Source organism: Panthera uncia, chromosome B1, assembly GCF_023721935.1.
Source record: "Panthera uncia isolate 11264 chromosome B1, Puncia_PCG_1.0, whole genome shotgun sequence".
Taxonomy (NCBI): domain Eukaryota; kingdom Metazoa; phylum Chordata; class Mammalia; order Carnivora; family Felidae; genus Panthera; species Panthera uncia.
In genome coordinates, this window is record NC_064811.1 from 44238931 (window position 1) to 44260544 (window position 21614).

The window sequence follows — 21614 nt, forward strand, 5'->3', positions numbered from 1 at the left end:
TGCCCCTTTAGGTTTCTGCTTTTAGAAACAAGGTGGAAAATGCTATTACAACTGCAAAAGGAAACACAAGACGGGGGCAGGTTTGGGAGGAAGGTAAACTTAGTCATGTGGGATGCTTTTGAGACATTCAGTAAGTATTTGGAAGTGTAGATTTAACACTCAGGAGAATACTTGATAATTCCTGGAGATACTATTTTGGAAACATCAGTATTTAGTGATGTATTTTTTTTTTTTAATATTGAGGAAGAGGGAACCCTGGGGCACATGCCATTGTTTATTTTTTATTTTTTATTTAAAAAAATTTTTTTTAACATTTATTTATTTTTGAGACAGAGAGAGACAGAGCATGAACGGGGGAGGGTCAGAGAGAGGGAGACACAGAATCTGAAACAGGCTCCAGGCTCTGAGCTGTCAGCACAGAGCCCAACGTGGGGCTTGAACTCACGAACTGCGAGACCATGACCTGAGCTGAAGTCGGACGCTTAACCGACTGAGCCATCCAGGCGCCCCAACATGCCATTGTTTAAATTGCCAAAGAGATACTGCCTAAGGAAAGTGAGAAGGAGTAGGCTAGAGAATTAGAAGACAGATGTTAGCTGAACCTATTGTGGTAATCATTTCACAGTACATGCTGTATACCTTAATCTTATACATTGATGTATGCCAATTATTTCCCAATAAAACTGGGAGAGGGAGAGGGAGGGGGGGGGGGGGAGAGAGAGAGAGAGAGAGAGAGAGAGAGAAAGAAAGGGGGAGGGGGAATGAATCAGGACAGAGAGGGCCTCAAAAGCCAAGGAAGAAAATTATTAAAAGAAAAGTGGAACCTTTGAGGATACATTTAAAGAATTTGTGGTTGACCAGACTGACAAAGAAAGATTAGAGACCAACTCATAAATCTTCAAGTACATAAAGCAGTTTATACGGATGAAAGCTAAATAAATATTTGTTATAATAGGAGAAATTATAAGAATTTCAGAACAATTACACTCTGGAAATAGACCAATGAAAGCTGTCTTGTGTTTTCTGACTCTGGAAATAGGTAAGACTAGAGATTTAGCTGTTCAGAAAAGGATGACTGAACACAGAATTCTCCAGAACCCATTCTATGTCCCTTATTCTAGAATTCTAGGGAATTCTGTAATTGTGCCAGATTTTTGTTATATTTCATAGATCCATCAAATAGGTATGATATGGATAAGAATTCTATGCTCTGGGGTCAAGTCCTCATCATAGACCATAGAAGATTAAACACTTATTTCCTTGGTTTTATTAGCTATGTAACAGCTAAACATAAGTGATTTTTAAATGCTGTCAGAGTAGAGTGAAGAGTCATCTGCATAATATGTTACTTTGACATTTGGTTATTCTCCCTACCTTCTGATAAACATTGTGTCCACGTTTTTCTCCACTGTACAGTCTCTGCTCTTTCTTTTCCCACTGATCCTTCTCTTCCAGCTTACTTTGAACCAGATCTCCTGCCTTTTACATAACTCTCAATGCTTTTAGTTCATACTATGTGTTTTCTAGTTTTTAATGGCCAAGGTTTCAAGCAGATAATGATCTCATAAGGTTTCCATTCCTGGGAGGCATCATGAGGACCATATATTATGAGCCTGGTTTAATTGCTGTGTCTAAAATACCTTTTGCTTTGAATTTGAAACAGTGAATACAAAACCAATATACACACATTAACATTGAACGACACAGGTTTGAACTGGTACCCAGATTTTTTTTGATACATACTATAAAATTACTGTAAAATATTTTCTCTTCCTTATCATTTTCCTTTTTAAAAAATTTTTAATGTTTATTTATTTTTGAGAGAGGCAGGGGAGGGGCAGAGAGAGAGGGAGACACAGAATCCAAAGTAGGCCCCAGGCTCTGAGCTGTCAGCACAGAGCCCTATGTGGGGCTCGAACTCACCAACCGTGAGATCATGACCCAAGCTGAAGTCGGATGTTTAACTGACTGAGCCACCTAGCGCCCCTCCATATGATTTTCTTAATAACATTTTCTTCTCTCTAGCTTACTTTATTGTAAGAATGCAACATATAATACATATGCAAAGTATGTGTTCATTGACTATGCATGTTATCAGTAAGGTTTCTGGTCAACGGTGGGCTATTAGTAGTTAAGTTGTTTGGAAAGTCAAAAGTTGTATGCAGATTTTTCAGCTGCATGGGGGTTGTGCCCCTAACCCCTCATCGTTCAAGGGTCAACTTATATATGTCACCTTTGCTTCCTAATCCCCGACTCCCTTAGCCTTTCTCACCAGAGCTTTGGTATTTACCCCTAAGATGCTCCTCACTTTTTCTATTACCACTGATACCCTCCTGGCCAAGTCCTATTGTCTTTTGTTTTTGTTTTTGTTTTTGTTTTTGTTTTTCTTCAGTTTCCATTCTTGATGTCTAAGTTGTATTTAACACTTTCTTATAATATTTGATGCAACTTGTCTTGCAATCTTCCTCTCCCATTCCATGGTGCTCTTACCTCTATCCACCAAATATTCTCTTTTGGAAGCATAGTTACTGTCTTCCCCAATGTCACTCCCACTGTGGCCCTCATCACCTGAGGCCCCAACTTCTGCTGTAGCCTCTTCTCCCTGCAGTCATTCTCTCCTCTCCACCCTGTTTCACATTACCATCAAGTGAGTCCCCAGTTTTCACCATTCTTTCATTCATCAAACTATGATGGAACACCTGTCATATACAGCACTAAACTATCCTAGTGGGATAGCTCCAAAAGATTAAGTATGTTCCCTCCTTTGGATGAACATACAGGCTGGAGAGGCAGGCACTCTTTGTCAAAACTATGGAAGACCTTGTAAGCCACAGTAAGGAGCTGGGACTCCACTGTAAAGTCAGTGGAGACCTTTAGAGTCTTCAACAAGGAGGTGACTTGATCAAATTGGAGTTTAGAAGACCACTCTTGCAGGGGTGTGGACAAAGGAGTGGGGATGATGGGATCTGGACAAGGAAAGCAGCCACGAGGATAAGGAGAAATGGATACATTTAAGCCATATTTAGGAAATGGAATCCACAGAATGTAGGGGATGGGGATATTAATTCATTGATTAATATTTCTAATGGTGACTCTGGCTAATGCTTACAAAGTAGAGAAATAAATATTGTGTACAAAAGTATTGACAAAGTTAAAAACAGAGCCTTATGTTTTATTTTTTAAGTTTTTACTTATTTTGAGAAAGAGAGCACAAGCATGTGCATGTGTGCACGTGTGCATGAGTGGGGGAGGGGCAGAGAGCGAGGGAAAGAGAATTCCAAGCAGGCATCATGCTGACACAGTGCAGAGCCCAATACAGGGCTCGAACCCACGAACCATGAGATCATGACCTGAGCTGAAATCAAGAGTAGGATGCTTAACTGACTGAGCCACCCAAAAACAGGGCCTTCTAAATAGATAAGCTCAATTAATTGGCAATTTTAGTTATGTGCAAAGTTAGGTTACTGAGGCACCTTCTTCTGACTCCTTGGTGGGGCTTTTAGGGTCTCCTTCTGCCTGCCCCACCCACTGCAGCAACGCTACTTAATTATTTCCCAACATGACTTTCTGCTTCTGTCCAAACGTTGTCTTGACCAATACTGTCTAAACATGCTTTGATCAACATTTGATTATTCCCATTTCTCATGGTTACCCCAACATGGAACATGCCTCATTTCTGGCAATCTGTGCCTTTCACTTTCTTCCTTAAGCCTTTCAGGTGAATTCCACACCGATTCTCCTTTTCTTTTCCCCCTCTGCACAGTAATCATGCCTATTTTACAGACTAAAAAATCTAACGTCAGTAAACACTTAGCTCACTGCCTGGCCCACAGTATTTCAGAAATGGAAGCTATTAATATTACCCTGATACTATTTTGTTTTCTGACTTCCTGGTACAGGGCTTCACCCACAATGGAAGTTCAATGGAGATAGATGGCATGCCTATTTTATGTTGACCTGATTATAAATTCAGTGTTAATTATACGATGGCAGAAACAGAACTCTTTCTAATTTTTGGTCACCACGTTTTAGGACAGGAGGTAAAACAATCTTATTTTAACTACCATAAATAGTTGATCTGTTTGTGATGCCTGGAAACTGTTACATTCTGTAATCAAGATAGTTCTGGAAGTGAAGCAACATCAGTATAGAAGCCACCAAGAGCCATTTCTAAGATATCCATTAGTAGTGAATTCCTTACCATTTGATTTTCTGCTTTTTAATAGAAAACTGTTTTGGGGGAATCAAGATCCTATTCGCCCTGTTTCCCAGTTTGCTTTGAAGGCTCAGTTGACCAAAAGACTTGAGGACCTTGCCCATCCCAAGGAAGTCTCCCACCAATATGTACCTAACAGGTTAGTTAGTGTTTGTGTGCTATCAGGTTACATTAGCAGGAGTCCATAGGGAAAATGACACAGAATCTAGCCGTTTTATCTGAAAGCGATAAATTGTCCAAACTATAGTAGAAAATTATTGAGGATTAAGGATTCTATGTATTTCCTAATCTGATTCTACAGTAAAACTTTTCCAGAGCAAGATTAATATTAGCCATTATAAACTTGTATTATACTGTATAATGTTTTAGATTACCAGGATTTTGAGTTTTTAATAAAGTGGTAGTATTACACCAGGGTATGTACCATATATAACATTGTTGTACATGAACTATTTATACATGCAACTTTTCATGGATTTTGTATACCACCCGTGGGCTTGATTACCATTAATTAATTACTACATGTGAAGGTTAGAATATTGTTAAGGCTTTTGATACCCATTGCCAGTTTGTTTTTAATGCGTATTTGTTGAATGACTAGGCTTTCTGTTGGTTGGCTCTTTGAGGGAAGACTCTGGAGCAGGGGAGGGAATGGACTCAAGTAGTGAGGGAGGTTAAAGTAACAAGAAAAAGTTGAAGATACCATTACTTACCTGAAGTTTGGTTTCCAAGATAATTGATGTATCCACTTTTCTCTTTTTGATATACAACTTTAGTCAAAAGTCAGCAAACTTTTTCTGGAAGGGGGCAGATAGTAAATTTGACCATAAAGTCTCTGTTTCAACTACCCAACTCCACTACTGTAGTAGGAAGCAGCCACAGATTTTATATAAACTGAACATGTCTGTCTTCCAATAAAACTTCAGAATTTTTGCATCTATGTTTATGAGGGGGATTATTCTGTATTTTTCTTGCAGTGTCTTTTGTGGTAATGTTGTTTCTTGTAATGTCTTTACTCATTTTTGGTAATGCTGTCTTCATAGAATCAATTGGAAAATATATAAAATTGGCATTTCTTGTTTATGTATTTCATAGAATCCACAGTGAAATCATCTGGGTCTGGAGTTTTTGAGTAGGATGGTTTTTAATTATAAATTCAATTCACGTAATAGTTATAGGGCTGTTATAAATTTGTCAAATTAACACTTGTTAAGTGGAGCATGGGGTCACAGTTCAACAACAGATCATAACAGAATTTGAAATAAAGAAGCTTACTACTCACAGATCCTAGAAGAAGTACCCAGCATGCCTCGAGGAGTCACATGGGCAGGTTAGGACAGAGGGCAGAGAGAGGCAGGACCTGGGGCACATGTCTTATTAGAACCTGCAGGTGGAGTGCTTTGGGTTTCCCAGGCAAAGGCCAGATTCATCAATTCAAACCAAAAGAGCAGGGTGTTGGTAGGCTCCTTGGGAGTCATATCTGAAGGATGCATAAAAGGAAGGCATTGAGGGTCAGGTGACGAGGACTGTTGCTGAAGTCCTATCAGGAATGTATATTTACTTATGCCTCTGTGGACTGTTATCTAGGGCATGTGCTTGTGAGAGGGGCCTGTATCATTTTAAGGTCCCTAGAGGCTGCTTGGCCAAACAAAATGGATGCTGAGGCAGGAGTACCATGGAGGGGCTTAGTTAAACTCTTGACAAGGGCTATTAAGATTATATCTTTCTGAATGAGCATTGGTAATGTGTATCTTTCAGTTTTAAAATGTGTTTGCATAAAGTTGTTCATATATTCTTTTATTTTCCTTTCACTTACTATCTGTCCAATCTCTAGTGGTTGTCTATAAGAGACTAAGAAAGTATTTGGTTTTAAAAGTAGTAAATTTCCTCCTCTCACTAGTCTATTTTTGGTCTATTTAGAAGATGCAATTTGGGACGCCTGGGTGTCCAACTTTCACTCAGGTCATGATCTCACAGTTCGTGGGTTTAAGCCCCTCATCAGGCTCTGTGATGACAGCTCGGAGCCTGGAGCCTGCTTTGGATTCTGTGTCTCCCTCTCTGTCTGCCCCTCTCCCCCTCATGCTCTATCTCTTTCTCTAAAATAAATAACAAACATTAAAAAAAAGAATTTAGAAGATGCAATTTATTTATTACAGAAAATTAATCTGTTTTGGAATAAGATATTAGAAGCCAGCTGAAACTTGATGGCTGCAACTATTTCTGATTTCTTCCTATGTGGAAAATGGCTCAGCAGTAAAGGGGTAAACTATCATACTTGCTCCTAGGCCTAGAGCTGGAGGTTGGTGTTAAAAATTACTATGATAAGTCTAATTCATATTCACTTCACTCAGTTCTTTTCTCTTCTACAACTTTCAGGGCTCAATATTACTACAGCTGTGGTAGAGAGTCTATAATCTGGGAGATCCCTTCTGCTGCACTGTTTAGCCAGCCGTCCAAAAGGATCCAGAAGCTGGCACTGCCCAACAGATTCAAGAAAGAATATCTATTAAATAGGTAAAGTACCTTGACAATCTCTATAAATTCGAACCTAATTTGGTTAAATCTCACAATATTTTATCTAGTTCAGTGTATGTGGTTTTATGAACTAGAAGTCCACTTATGTTCAAAGAATCAGGGTAAATAGATCAAATATTTGCAGCAATTGTAGGTAATCAGAAGGTTATCATCAGTAATTACATTGGACTCAAATTGTGAAGTTGAACTATGCACTGAACTTAGCATCATTAGTCAGTTAAAAGGAAATACGCAAATGAAAAATTACAAGTTTTTGCATTTTGTAGAATTTGATGTTTCTCTTATGCCTCTGTGACTTTTCAAATGTTGCTCCTTTTGCTTTGAATGATGAATTTCTGCTTGTCTTTAAAAATTATTTTAATGTTTTTGTTTTTGTTTTGTTTTGAGAGACAGAGAGAGAGAGAGAGAGAGAGACAGAGCGCAAGTAAGGAAGGGGCAGAGAGAGAGGGAGACACAGAATCTGAAGCAAGCTCCAGGCTCTGAGCTGTCAGCATAGAGCTCAATGTGGGGCTCAAACCCACAAACTGCGAGATCATGACCTGGGCCGAAGTCAGATGCTCAACCAAATGAGCCACCCAGTTGCCCCTCTCCTTCTCTTTAAAAGACAATTTTTGGGCACCTGGGTGGTTCAGTCAGTTAAGCATCTTGATCTCTGCTCAAGTCATGATCTCACGGTTCATGAGATCGAGCCCTGCATATCGGGCTTTGCGTGGATCCTGCTTAGGATTCTCTCTCTCTCCCTCTCTCTGCCCCTCCCCCTCAAAATAAATAAAATAAACTTAAAAAAATTAAGTAAAAGACAGCTTAGGTGATACTTCCATATGGCAGCTAAGATTGTGATATGGTTCTTGGAAAAATGCTAAGTTGCATTAATGGAATGTATACAGTGTACAGTTACAGGGAGGTGATGGTCCTACCCTATACTACTTTAGTCAAGACATAGTAGGTGGATGTTTCCACTTATGGATGTTATTCTTTAAGAAAATGATACTTATGCTAAGTGAAATGTCATACAGAGAAGGACAGATTCCATATGTTTTCACTCCTGTGTGGATCCTAAGAAACTTAACAGAAGACCATGGGGGAGGGGAAGGAAAAAAAATGGTTAGAGAGGGAGGTAGCCAAAACATAAGAGACTCCTAAAAACTGAGAACAAACTGAGGGTTTATGGGGGGTGAGAGGGAGGGGTGGGTGGGTGATGGGTATTGAGGAGGGCACCTGTTGGTATGAGCACTGGGTGTTGTATGGAAACCAATTTGACAATAAATTTCATATTAAAAAAAAAACAAAAAAAACCCAAAAATAAATAAAAACATTTTTAAAAATTAAAAAAAAATGATATTAAACTTGAAACTATGCAGAAGGAGCTGCATGATATTTTGAGGCTTCTGGAAATATGTTACCTAAAAAATAGTTAAGAGAAATGACATGGGTAGCTTAGAGAAGAGACCAAGGAAGCAGTGATAGCTGTGTTCAAATATTTAAAGGGTCAGCATCTGAATGAGGAAAAGGAGGTAGAAGTAAAATTACTTTGTGTTGATCCTAAAACTAGATGTAGAACAAGGAATTTACAGAGCAGGAGGTGTCAGCTAAGTGTAGGAAAATCTTTCTGACTAGCTAGCCAGTAATGGAAATGTTTACCTGGAAAAATCAACTGCCATCGTTCCCACAATCCCTGAAAGTGTTCAAGCATAAGCTGGAATGATGACTTTACATGAATTTTAGAAGATTCCTGCATTTCAGGGAGAGATTGAACTGGGTAACTTGAGTCTTTTTCCATCATAGAATCCAGCAAAAGAAGCCCAATTCCTCCTACAAAATTTCATTTCCTTATTTATCAGTTTGTGCAACAAAATCTGCAGATTTAGTTAAAATAGATATATAATTTGTAGTTATATATCTATATTTACTTATTTATTTTTACTTTTATTTTTTCTATATCTATATTTATAATCCAGAGGAATACTTTAATATTTCACCACTTTTTGAGAGACCTGAATTTGATGTTTCATATAAGTGAAACCCCCTTGAATGCTAAAACTTGCTTTATTTTTAAAAGTTTGTTTCCCTACTTTCCTAAGCAGACGTCTCTGCTACTAAACATACATATAACCTTTGTTCATTGGCTTGAGATCTTTATTATGAACATCAAGTATGTACTTCAATACTGAAAACCTCCCAGAAACTGTTTAAATATGAAGTACAGTTTTTTATTAGGCTAAGTGGTCTGACTTCTTGCTTTTAGATTATTAGATATTTGTTTCTTATAGTTTTACTGTCATTTCTTTTTTTAACAGGGGAATAGTCTCTAACTAGCCTCTTTTTAAAAATTTAATTTAATTTTAATTCCAGTGTAGTTAACATACAGTGTTATATTATTTTCAGGTGTATAATATAGTGATTCAATAGTTTTATGCATTACTCAGTGCTCATCATAATAAATGTACTCTTAATCCCCATCACCTATTTCACCCACCCACCTACCTCCCTACTGGTAACCATCTGTTTATTCTCTATAGTTAAAAGCCTGTTTTTTTGCTTTGTTTTGTATTTTTTTGTTTTTGGTTTATCTCTCTCTCTCTCTTTCTTTTTTCCTTTACTGGTTTGTTTGTTTTGTCTCTTAAATTCTATACATGAGTGAAATCATATGGTATTTGTCTTTCTCTGGCTTATTTCACTTAGCATTATACTCTCTGGATCCATGTTGTTGCAAATAACAAGGTTTCATTCTTTTTAATGGCCAAATAATATTCCATTGTGTGTGTGTATATATGTGTGTGTGTATATATATATATATCTCACATCTTCATTCATGGATATCTCACATCCATTGATGGACACTTGGCTGCTTCCATAATTTTTTTTTTAATTTGAGAGAGAGAGTGTGCATGAGCAGGGGAGAGGGGCAGAGGGGCAGAGGGGCAGAGGGGGGAGGGAGAGAGAGAGAGAGGGAGAGAATCTTTTTTTTTTTTAGTTTTTTTTTATTTTCTTAAATTTACATCCCAATTAGTTAGCATATAGTGCAACAATTCAGGAGTAGATTCCTTAGTGCCCCTTACCCATTTAGCCCATCCTCCCCAACAACCCCTCAGTTACACCCGGTTTGTTCTCCATATTTATGAGTCTCTTCTGTTTTGTCCCCCTCCCTGTTTTTATATTTTTTTTGTTTCCTTTCCCTTATGTTCATCTGTTTTATCTCTTAAAGTCCTCATATGAGTGAAGTCATATGATTTTTGTCTTTCCCTGACTGACTGATTTCACTTAGCATAATACCCTCCAGTTCCATCCATGTAGTTGCAAATGGCAAGATTTCATTCTTTTTGACTGCCGAGTAATACTGAGGGAGAGAATCTTAAGTAGACTCCACACTCAGCATAGAGCCTGATGCAGCACTTGATCCCATGACCCTGGGATCTTGACCTGAGCCAAAGTCAAGAGTTGGATGCTTAACCTACTGAGACACCCAGGAACCCCTGCTTGCATAATTTTGACTAGCCTCTTTTTTTGATTCTATGCATTAGAAACAGATAACTAAGCTTGTTAGAATTGTGTGAGGAGGAAAAAAAGCAAGTGTTTAATGGAGACACACCAGGCTCGCCAATAAATGTATTACATGAGCTTGAACTTTGGGACATGTATTTTAGCAATTAACTAGAGGGGCTCAACAGCAGACTTGAACAGTCAGAAGAAAGAGCCAGCAAACTTAGATAGGTTAATTGAGATTATCTGAGGAACAGAAAGAAAAAAAAATGAAATAAAATTAACAAACCCTCATGACCAAGTTGAATTTGTCCAGGAATGCAAGAATATGTTGGATTCAATTTACTATAATCAATATAATACATCAAATTAACAGAATAAGAAAACCAAAACCACATGATCATTTCAATAGACTCAGAAAAATCATTTGACAAAATTCAACACACTATAAAAATACTTAAGAAACTAGGTATAGAAGGGGACTTCCTCAAGCTGATAAAGAACATCTGTAAAAAAAAAAAAACCCACTGCTAACATAATAATTAATGGTAAAAGACTGAATGCTTTCCCCCTAAGATCAGGACTAAGACAAGGATGTCAACTCTCACTACTTCTGTTGAACATCATATTGGAGGCTCTAGTCAGGGTGCCATTAGGCAAGAAAAAGAAGTAAAAAGCATTCAGGTTGGAAAGGAAAAAGTAAAACTACTTTCTCTACTCATAGTTCACATGATTAGAAAATCTTAAGGAATCCATATTAAAACTATGGGAACTAATAAATGAGTTCAGGAAGGCACAGAGTCCAAGAGCAATATACAAAAACAATTGTATTTCCATTAGCAATTAACCAATCTGAAAATGAAAGTAGGAAAACAATTCTATTTGTAGTAGCACCAAACAGAACAAAATAATACATGTAATGCAATAGTACTCAGCCTTAAAAAGGAAGGAAATTCTGATACATGCTCCAATATGAATGGACCTTGAAGACATTATGCTAAATGAAATAAGTCATCCACAAAAGCACACTGTATGATTCCACTTATAAGTGGTACCAACTGTAGTCAAATTTGTAAAGAAAGAAAGTAGGATGGTGGTTGGCAGGGACTAAGCTGGGGGGGGGGGATTAGTTGTTTAATTGGTATAGAGTTATACAAGATGAAAAGAGTTCTGAAGATTGGTTGCACAACAATGTTAATGCATTTAACATTACTGTAGCATATACTTAAGAATGGTTAAGATGGTAAATTTTATGTTATATGTATTTTACTACAGTGAAAAATAATAAAATAACAAAATACTTAACAAGAGAAGTTCAAATTGTTGAAAGAAATTAGACTTAAATACATGGAAAGACATTTCCTGTTCATGAATTGGAAGTCTTAATTTTGTCATGATGGTACATTTTTCCAAATTGATCAACATATTGTAATCCCTATTGAGATTCCAGCTGCCTTTTTTGATAGAAATTGACAATGCAATCTAAAATTCATAGAGAAAAGCAAAGGACCCAGAATAGCAAAACAAAACAAAACAACAACAAAAAAAAAACCTTGAAAAATAACAGTTATTTGAAAACTTATTTAAAAGCTACAGTAATCTAGACAGTGTGTTACTGGCATAACAATAGACATATAGATCTACAGAATAGAATTGAAAGTCCAGAAATAAACCCTTATATTTATGGTCAATTGATTTTTTAAAGTTTGTTTATTTATTTATTTTGTGGTCTGAAAGTATGCATGGTATAATTTCAATTCTTGTAAACTTATGAAGGGCTGTTTTGTGACCCAGTATATGATCTATCTTGGAGAATGTTCCATTGCACTCAAGAAGAAAGTATATTCTGTTGCTTAGGGATGCAGAGTTCTAAATATATCTGTCAAGTCCATCTGATCCAATTTATCATTCAGGGCCCTTGTTTCTTTTTGGACCGTGTGTCTAGATGATCTATCCATTTCTGTAAGTGGGGTGTTAAAGTCCCCTGCAATTACCACAGTCTTATCAATAAGGTTGCTTATGTTTATGAGTAATTGCTTTATATATTTGGGGGCTCCTGTATTTGGCGCATAGACATTTATAATTGTTAGCTCTTCCTGATGGATAAACCCTGTAATTATTATATAATGCCCTTCTTCATCTCTTGTTACAGCCTTTAATTTAAAGTCTAGTTTGTCTGATATAAGTATGGCTACTCCAGCTTTCTTTTGGCTTCCAGTAGCATGATAAATAGTTCTCCATCCCCTCACTCTCAATCTGAAGGTGTCCTCAGGTCTAAAATGAGTCTCTTGTAGACAGCAAATAGATGGGTCTTGTGTTTTTATTCATTCTGATACCCTGTGTCTTTTGGTTGGAGCATTTAGTCCATTTACATTCAGTGTTATTATAGACAGATATGGGTTTAGAGTCATTGTGATGTCTGTAGGTTTCATGCTTGTAGTGATGTCTCTGGTACTTTGTGGTCCTTGCAACATTTCACTCACAGAATCCCCCTTAGGATCTCTTGTAGGGCTGGTTTAGTGGTGATGAATTCCTTCAGTTTTTGTTTGTTTGGGAAGACCTTTATCTCTCCTTCTATTCTGAATGGCAGACTTGCTGGATAAAGAATTCTCAGCTGCATATTTTTCTGTTCATCATATTGAAGATTTCCTGCCATTCCTTTCTGGCCTGCCAAGTTTCAGTAGATAGATCTGCCACTAGTCTTATGGGTCTCCCTTTATAAGTTAGAGTGTGTTTATCCTAGCTGCTTTCAGGATTTTCCCTTTATCCTTGTATTTTGCCAGTTTCACTATGATGTGTGTCATACAGAAGATAAATTCAAGCTATGCCTGAAGGGAGTTCTCTGTGCCTCTTGGATTTCAATGCCTTTTTCCTTCCCCAGATCAGGGAAGTTCTCAACTATTATTTGTTCAAGTACACCTTCAGCCCCTTTCTCTCTCTCTTTCTCTTCTGGAATTCCTATTATACAGATATTGTTCCGTTTGATTGCATCACTTAGTTCTCTAATTCTCCCCTCATACTCCTGGATTTTTTTATCTCTCTTTTTCTCACCTTCCTCTTTTTCCATAATTTTATCTTCTAATTCACCTATTCTCTCCTCTGCCTCTTTAATCCGAGCTGTGGTCACCTCCATTTTATTTTGCACCTCATTTATAGCATTTTTTAGTTCCTCATGACTGTTTCTTAGTCCCTTGATCTCTGTAGCAATAGATTCTCTGCTGTCCTCTATACTTTTTTTCAAGCCCAGCAATTAATTTTATGACCGTTATTCTAAATTCTTGTTCTGTTATATGGCTTAAATCGTTTTTGACCAATTCGTTAGCTGTCACTACTTCCTGGAGTTTCTTTTGAGGATATTTCTTCCATTTCATCATTTTGGGTAGTCCCTGGAGTGGCGCGGAACTGCAGGGCACTTCCCCTGTGCTGTCTGGAGTAACTTGTGTTGGTGGGCAGGGCTGCAGTCAGACCTGATGTCTGTCCCCAGCCCACTGCTGGGGCCACAGTCAGACTGGTGTGTACCTTATCTCACCCTCTCCCAGGGGCAGGACTCACTGTGGAGTGGTGTGGCCCCTGTCTGGGCTACTTGCACACTACCAGGCTTGTGGTGCTGCTTTGGTGGGATCTGGAGTATTAGCTAAGGTGGATCCGCAGGGTGCACAGGGTGGGAGGGGCAGGCTTAGCTTGCTTTGCTGTCAGTGGTCCCCTGCGGGAGGGGCCCTGCAGCACCAGGAGGGAGGCAGACCCGTCAGAGGGATGGATCCACAGAAGCATAGCGTTGTGTGTTTGTGCAGTGCAAGCAAGTTTGGTGACAGAAACTGGTTCCCTTTGGGATTTCTGCTGGGGGATGGGAGAGGGAGATGACTCTGGCTGAGCTGAGCTATGTCTTCCAGGGCTCAACAACTCTCTCTCCCAGTGTCCTCTCACCCTCCCACTCTCCAAGCAGAGCTGTTGACTTTTAACATTCCAGATGTTAAGTCCCGCTGGCTGTCAGAACTCACAGAGTCTGGCCCCTCCGCTTTTGCAAGCCAGACTCCAGGGCTCTGCCTTGCCCAGAGGGCTGCACTCCACCGCCCCGGCTCCCTCCTGCCAGTCCATATAGCACACACTGCCTCTCCGCCCTTCCTACCCTCTTCCATGGGCCTCTTGTCTACGCTTGGCTCTGGAGAGTCCGTTCTGCTCAAGTGAAAAAATCAGAATACCTTACTCAGGGAAAGCATTGTTTCATGATAATTTTGTTTTGGATATACACCACACACACACACACACACACACACACACACACACAGATTTACATATACTGTATCACAGTATAAAATGCACTTCTTACTGTGGCTCATAGTACAAATATTTTTAGAAAACACCTATCTGATATTAAAAAAAAACCCAACTATGATTATGGGAAAAGAAGTTTTTAAGATAGAAACAATATATATAATTGATCAGAGGTTGATTATAGCAATGAAAAAATGCAGTTATTTTTCCTCCAATGATTATAATATTTCATGTTCCACTTGTATATAGGCCCTACAGTGATTACTTAACAAGAAGTTCTCATCAAATCTCTGATCCTTCACCCCGTTTATTACAACTGTCAATAGCCAAAGCCACAAATCCTAACTATGTTCCTCCAAAAAAGGTAAGTGGGTCCATGTGAAAGAAACAGTTCCTGATTGATTTTGCAACATGTAACGTGTTTATAACTGTAGCATGCTGTCCTCTTATTTCTGGGTGTATCTTCCTTTTTCCCCTGTTTATGTTTCCCTCTCATCAAATGAACTTTTCTTACTATCTCTATGCCTAATTTATCAGCCAAGATTTAATCAGAGAAGCAGAACAGCTATGCAGAATTTAAGCAATTGTGGAAGCTGATATGAGAAGTCTATGGAAGGCTGTTTAGGCAGTTGGAACTTGGGTCTTGTTAATACACCCAGAAGCAATGAGAGATAGTAAGTGTAGGCCAGCAGTTACTTGGAAAGTATCTACTTCACGGCAACCCAATACAAGTTCTTCAGGCAGGGGGAATCTGACCTCCTCAGGCAGGAGAGAAAGGGCTGATTGTATTCATAAGAAAGGCTCAGCCGTATTTAGGGGTCCCCATCTTCATTGGAATCTGCTCATATATTCCCATTCCAATTTTCAAGGTCCCGCTCCTTCTCAATCATTGCTTTAACCTGAACATAGGAGACCAGACAAATTTGGTAATTCAATTTGCACTATAATTCACCCACTCCCAGAATTAGATTTCGAGTTTGGTTTTCAGAATTTTCAGCCCTGTGACCATAGACTATAAGGATTTCTTTTATGGAAGTCACAGAAACTTTCTGGTCCTTTACCCAGACCTTAAGGTGGGAGCTTAAAAGCCTGAGCCAGTCATTTCTTAACACACTTTCTCCAGTGTACTTAGAAACAACCAGATAATCCCACTATACTTCTTTATTTTCTGGTAGCAGCTGCTTGGTCACCCGAAGTCTTGCTTTCTGTTTTGCCACTGCATGCTATGGACTACCAGGATTTTTTTTTTTAACTTCTGGCAACAGAATCATGAATAACTTTAAATCCAAATACTCAAAAAACAAATGCCAAATAATCTAGAACCAATACAGAGAACCAATTCTTAAAGTTGGGATTTGGTTATTTGTTGCTTCATACCAAAGCACCCCCAAACTTAGTAGTGTAAAACAATAAGTATTTTATTACACTCAAGCATTTTATGAATTAGAAATCCCTCAGCTAGTATATCTCTAGTGGCTTGGGTGTCTGAAATGGTAGGGGGCTGAAAGTTCCTTTATACTTGTCTTAATCAGCTTGGGCTGCTATAACAAAATACCATAGACTGAATGGCTTAAAAGACATTTATTTCTCACAGTTCTGGAGACAGAGAAGTCCACGATCAAGGTGTAGCAGATTCTCTTCTTGCTGAAGGTCCTCTTCTTGGTTTGTAGACAGCCACCATCTTGCTGTGTACTCACATGACTTCTTTTTGTGTGCAAAGAGGAGTTCTTATCTCTCTTCTTATAAGGACACCAATCCCATTATGAGGGTTCTAACCTCATGACTTCATCTAAACATAATTACCTCCCAAAGGCCCCACCTCCCAATATTAACCCATTGGGGACTAGGACTTCAACATATGAATTTGAGAGGGACATAAACAGTCAGTCCATAACAACATTTGTGTGTGGTACCTCGGCTGATATGACTTAAATGCTAGACTCAGTTGGTAATATCCACAGGAGCACCTTCTTGTGGCCTCTCCGTATAGCTTAGACTTCTCTCAGCATAGCAGCTGTATTCTGATAAGGAATATTCTAAAATGGAATGTTTCAAGGGTGAGCATACCAAAAGAACCAGGTAGAACTGCATGATTTTTTGGGGCACCTGGGTGGCTCGGTCGGTTGGGCGTCCGACTTTGGCTCAGGTCATGATCTCACGGTCCGTGAGTTCGGGCCCCGCGTCGGGCTCTGTGCTGACAGCTCAGAGCCTGGAGCCTGTTTCGGATTCTGTGTCTCCCTCTCCCTCTGACCCTCCCCCGTTCATGCTCTGTCTCTCTCTGTCTCAAAAATAAATAAATGTTAAAAAAATTAAAAAAAAAAAAAAAAAGAACTGCATGATTTTTTTTGAGTTGGCCTTGGTAGTCACATAATGTCACTACAGTCATATTCTTTTGATTTATGGAGTTACAAGTCTGGCCAGATTCAAGGGGGCAGGGACACAAACCCCAGCTCTCAGTGAGAGAAGAATAATTTCAAAGAATTTATAGCCACTTAAGAAAAGAACCTGCAAATCCAGTGATGTGGGTCTTTTGGTATCCTTGAGCATGGTTTTTGTATATAGAAAAGACTGTTCAGAGGTATGTTCTTGATTAAATAATTAGTAGTCAATTTTTAAAACTTGGAAGTTAAAAATCTATTTCTTTTGGGATGACCGAGTGGCTCAGTAGGTTGAGCATCTGACTCTAGCTCAGGTCATAATCTCATGGTTCCTGAGTTCAAGCCCTGCATCAGGGTCTGTGCTGACAGCTTAGAGGCAGGAGCCTGCTTTGGATTCTGTGTCTCCCTCTCCCTCTGCCCCTTCCCCACTCACACTCTGTCTCTCTGTCTCTCGCTCTCTCAAAAATAAATAAACAGTAAAAAAATCTTTTTTCTTTCTCAGGCTTTTAAATTTAATGCATAAGTTTTATTACTCTGTTTATAATTCCAGAAGTTTAACAATAACTTTTAAGAGTCCTGAATAATGTTTTATTTGGTTTCTAAACTTAATCAAATGCCTCCAAATAACTTAAATCATATTTATTAATATATTAAATTTGATTTATTTTGTAAGCCTTTTACTTCAGCCATCTACATTAACGAACAAAATCTCAAATATTAAATAACTATTTAAAAATCTACATTAAACTTATAAATATGGTGAACTTAAAGTTTTCAATGTTGTAAGAATGACATAAACTTAAGATTTCAATCTAATGTTATAACACATATATGCTTCAAGTTGCAGTTGTAAGGTGATCACTCTAAAAGGCCAAATTCTCTTAAACATGCACATGGTTTTGTTTTTTGTTTTTTGTTTTTTTTTGTTTGTTTTTGGTTTTTTGTTTTGTAAGCTCTATGCCCAGTGTGAGACTTGAACTCATGACCCCAAGATCAAGACTCACATGCTCCACCAACTGAACTAGCCAGGAACCCCCATGTACATGCTTTTTAATTTTAATAATATACACATAGTTTTTGTTTCTATAATAATTTTAATTTACTGAAAAGTTGCAAGAATTAACATTTTATTCCATTTGCTTAATCATTCTGTCTCCTCCATGTGGGGTGTGTGTGTGTGTGTGTATTTAGTTATTTCCCTGAATAATTTTTGAGAGTTACAGATATCATATAGTCATTTTCCTAAATACTTCAGTGTGTATTTCCCAAGAACAAGGACATCATCTTATGTAACCACTGGACTGTTATCAAAATGAGGAAGTTTAATTGATAAATATTGTATCCACTCCATAGTCCATGTCCAAATGTCAACAATTCTAGCGCATACTTATTCTTAGTACCAGGTATTATTAATTCTATGATTTTGTTTCTCTTAGCTTTTTTGCAGTTAATGCTGAACCTTCCCAGAGTTTAAAAATACACATGCCCAATAGGGCACCTGGGTGGCTCAGTTGGTTAAGCATTAGACTGCAGCTCAGCTCATGATCTCATGGTTCCTGAGTTGGAGCCCCATATCAGGCTTCATGCCAACAGTGTGGGCTCTGCTTGGGATTCTCTCCCTCTCTCTCCCTCCCTACCCCTCTCCTGCTCACATGTGTGTTCTCATACACACACACACTCTCTCAAGATAAAAAACTTAAAAAAAAAATACACATGCCCACAAAGGAAGCCAAGTTACTGTCACAGTTACCTGAGATTACTTGCTACCAGAGACTTTGGATGGATGAACTGTAAAAAATCTTTTTTCCCTTCTATGAATGTGTTACTGAGTCTCTTTTTTATGGTAACTTTGTCACTACAAACTTAAAAAGCGTGGGTTTCATAGCTCACTTAGTGCATATCCATCATTCTCTCTCTACTTGCAGATGTCTGCAGCTCCTACTTAAGACTAATCAAACTGTTTAGATTTTTAAAATCTTTGACTCTTGAGAGATTTTGGCTTTGAAGACTCCTATTTTATATTTAGCAGATATCTTTGAGTATTAAACACATGTACTCTGGATACCTCACATGACTTTGTCTGACTTGTTGTCCTAATTTATGAAGTCATTCTATCAACATGTCTCCCCACCATTATTCTCAATCTGATTATTTTCTGAGAACAAAAATTTGAGAAGTAAAGTTACCAGATCAAGGGTGTGAACATTTTTGAGGTGATTTATATATTATTCCAAAATGTGTTCCAACAAAAGTGATTTTGATTTACATAGCCAGTTGCATTATTTGGGCTGACTTTTGCAGTGCATTCTTGCCAACATTAGATATTATTTTATGAAATATTAGTTTTATAATAAAAATACTATCTCATTAATAAACACTTTCATTTCTTTGATTATTAACAAATTCAGTAATTCTCAACATTTATTTAACTATGTATTTTTCTTTTGTAAATTTGTCTATTCATGGCTTTTTATTTTTCTAGTGGTCTGCACATTTTGTATTGATTCATAACAGTTCTTTACATATTATAGATACTCTTCATTATATATATGTATATATATAATATAATATAATATTGCTATATATACACACACACACATATATATATATATAATTTTTTCCAGCATATATTTTGCAATTTTGGAGTTATAATTTACATAAAATGCATAGATCTTAAGTGTATAGTTTAATAAGATTTTAACAAATGTATATATCCATTCAATAATCACCTCAATCAAGATATAAAACATTATCCCAAAAAGTTTCCTCCTGACTATTTCTAGTCAATTCCACTCTACCCCCTGCCCTAGAGTCAACCACTTCCAAATTTCTATCACCATAGGTTAGTAGTATTTCTTATTCTTTGTAGGTTTATATAAGATTTATATTATTTCTTCTTAAATATTTGAAAGAAATTTACTGTCTAAGCAATCTGGGCTTAGCATCTGTATTCTCTGTAGGTTTGTACATCACTTATATTATTTTTTTGTCTTAAGTATTTGATAGAATTTACCATTGAAGCAATCCAGGCTCAGTGTCTGTACAATTCCATGAAGGGCTAATTAATCATTTACAATGAATAAAACTTTGTCTCCTATCAGGTTCTGGGTAAATCAGAGAAATATATGACAGCCACTGCTTTTAGTTAAGGCTTACAATTAAAAAGGAAATAAAATGATCACTTGTTAATCCAATTCATTAAACAAATATTTCTTAATTATATTATGTAAGACACAATAAGAATAATAAAACGTTCCTTTCCTTAAAGTAAATTTCAATTTAGAAGAAACCATAGACCTATAGGTAAATAATTAAGATTATTTGATACTCATAAAAGAGAATAAATAAGGTATTGAGAGATACCAGAGGAAGAGTGGAAAAACCCAAGAAAACTACTCTTATCATGGAGTTGTACAGACAGATAGGACCTTAGGTTTCACTCCCAACTTTGCAACTTATTCACTATATAAGCTCAAATAAATTGCTGAAATTCATATAGAACTTTAGTTTCCCAATAAGTGAAATACAAATAAAAATTATATACCAGGTGAGATAAAAAATGAGTGAGTACATGTAAAACACTGTCAGCATTAGTATCATAAACGTCTTAACACAAAAAGGGATTTGGAACATATCTTGTTTATTATTTTTCTGCTCACAGTTAAAACCCTATTTTTATTGACTATATTCCTCTTAAAGTCTTGTGGTAAGTTTTGAGTTTGAATACTAGTAATTAAAATAGAAGACCATATAATTTGAACACATTTCCATAATTAAGATAGTGAGGAATGACTTGGGGGACTAGCTCAGCATTGTGTATGGAGAATGTGGTTCTGCCTTTCTTCTTCTTGGCTTTGGTTTCTTTTTCTTATCTGTTCCAATTAGAAGAGAGCCCCTTGAATTCACTTTAAGTATGGGAATTTGTGATAATGTGAGTCCCAATTTCCAAAGGCCAAAAATAAGTTAAGAACAGGGGCTCCTGGGTGGCTTAGTCAGTTGAGCGTCCAACTCTTGGTTTCGGCTCAGGTCATGATCTCATGGTTTGTGAGTTTGAGCCCTGCCTTGGGCTCCATGCTGACAGTGCAAAGCCTGCTTGGGATTCTCTCTCTCCCTCTTTCTCTCTGCCCCTCCCCTGCTCGCTCTCTCTGTCTCTCTCAAAAAATAAATAAATAAGCTTAAGAAAATAGTTAAGAACAAAGCACAGCTCTCCCTCTTACAGTATTGTTACATGGTAGGCCTGAGCCTTCCCTGTTGGCTGAGTTTATCATTCCACAAATCAGCGTTACCATTTATCTCTTAGTTACCATGTAATGTTGCCATTCCCTCCCCATCTTTAGTTTAACAGCAAGTTCCTGAAAATCTGGGTTGGAATTCATACAACCTACTTTGAAAAAAATGGAAATTGATAATTTCATCTGTGGTCATGAGTTACTACAAGACTCTTATCTTTCTGCTGGATTTGCTGAGAAGTCTGGTTCAGAGGCCAGATGTACTTTGTACCATGTTTATTATTTGATACTTACAGACACTATTTTATTTTTTTCCCCTAGATTGAAACCAAGATTGCAGCTTCTGCCCTGAGTGCTGTTGCAACTCCAAGAATTATAGACCTTGCCCATCCAAGGATCAAGATAGAGGGTCTGTGCTTTGAAAGAGAAAGATGTGAAATGCCCATCCGTCCTGTAAGCCACCACTTCCTTGGCATCCTTCACCTCACTTTCTGGTTGTTCCTA

General features: G+C 37.6%; 1 protein-coding gene across 4 annotated transcripts in view; it reads left to right on the forward strand.

Annotated features, from left to right (window-relative positions):
- The window catches only part of THEGL (theg spermatid protein like), a 49701-nt gene that overhangs the window by 23965 nt on the left and 4122 nt on the right, over positions 1-21614 (forward strand). For 2 of the 4 annotated variants that reach the window (XM_049630522.1, XM_049630520.1), the window contains exons 4-7: positions 4227-4355; positions 6593-6730; positions 14753-14867; positions 21432-21563. In XM_049630522.1, coding sequence (XP_049486479.1) covers positions 4227-4355; positions 6593-6730; positions 14753-14867; positions 21432-21563 — 514 coding nt within the window. The remainder of the gene's footprint in view (positions 1-4226; positions 4356-6592; positions 6731-14752; positions 14868-21431; positions 21564-21614) is intronic. The other 2 variants (XM_049630523.1, XM_049630524.1) reach the window with 1 other exon arrangement.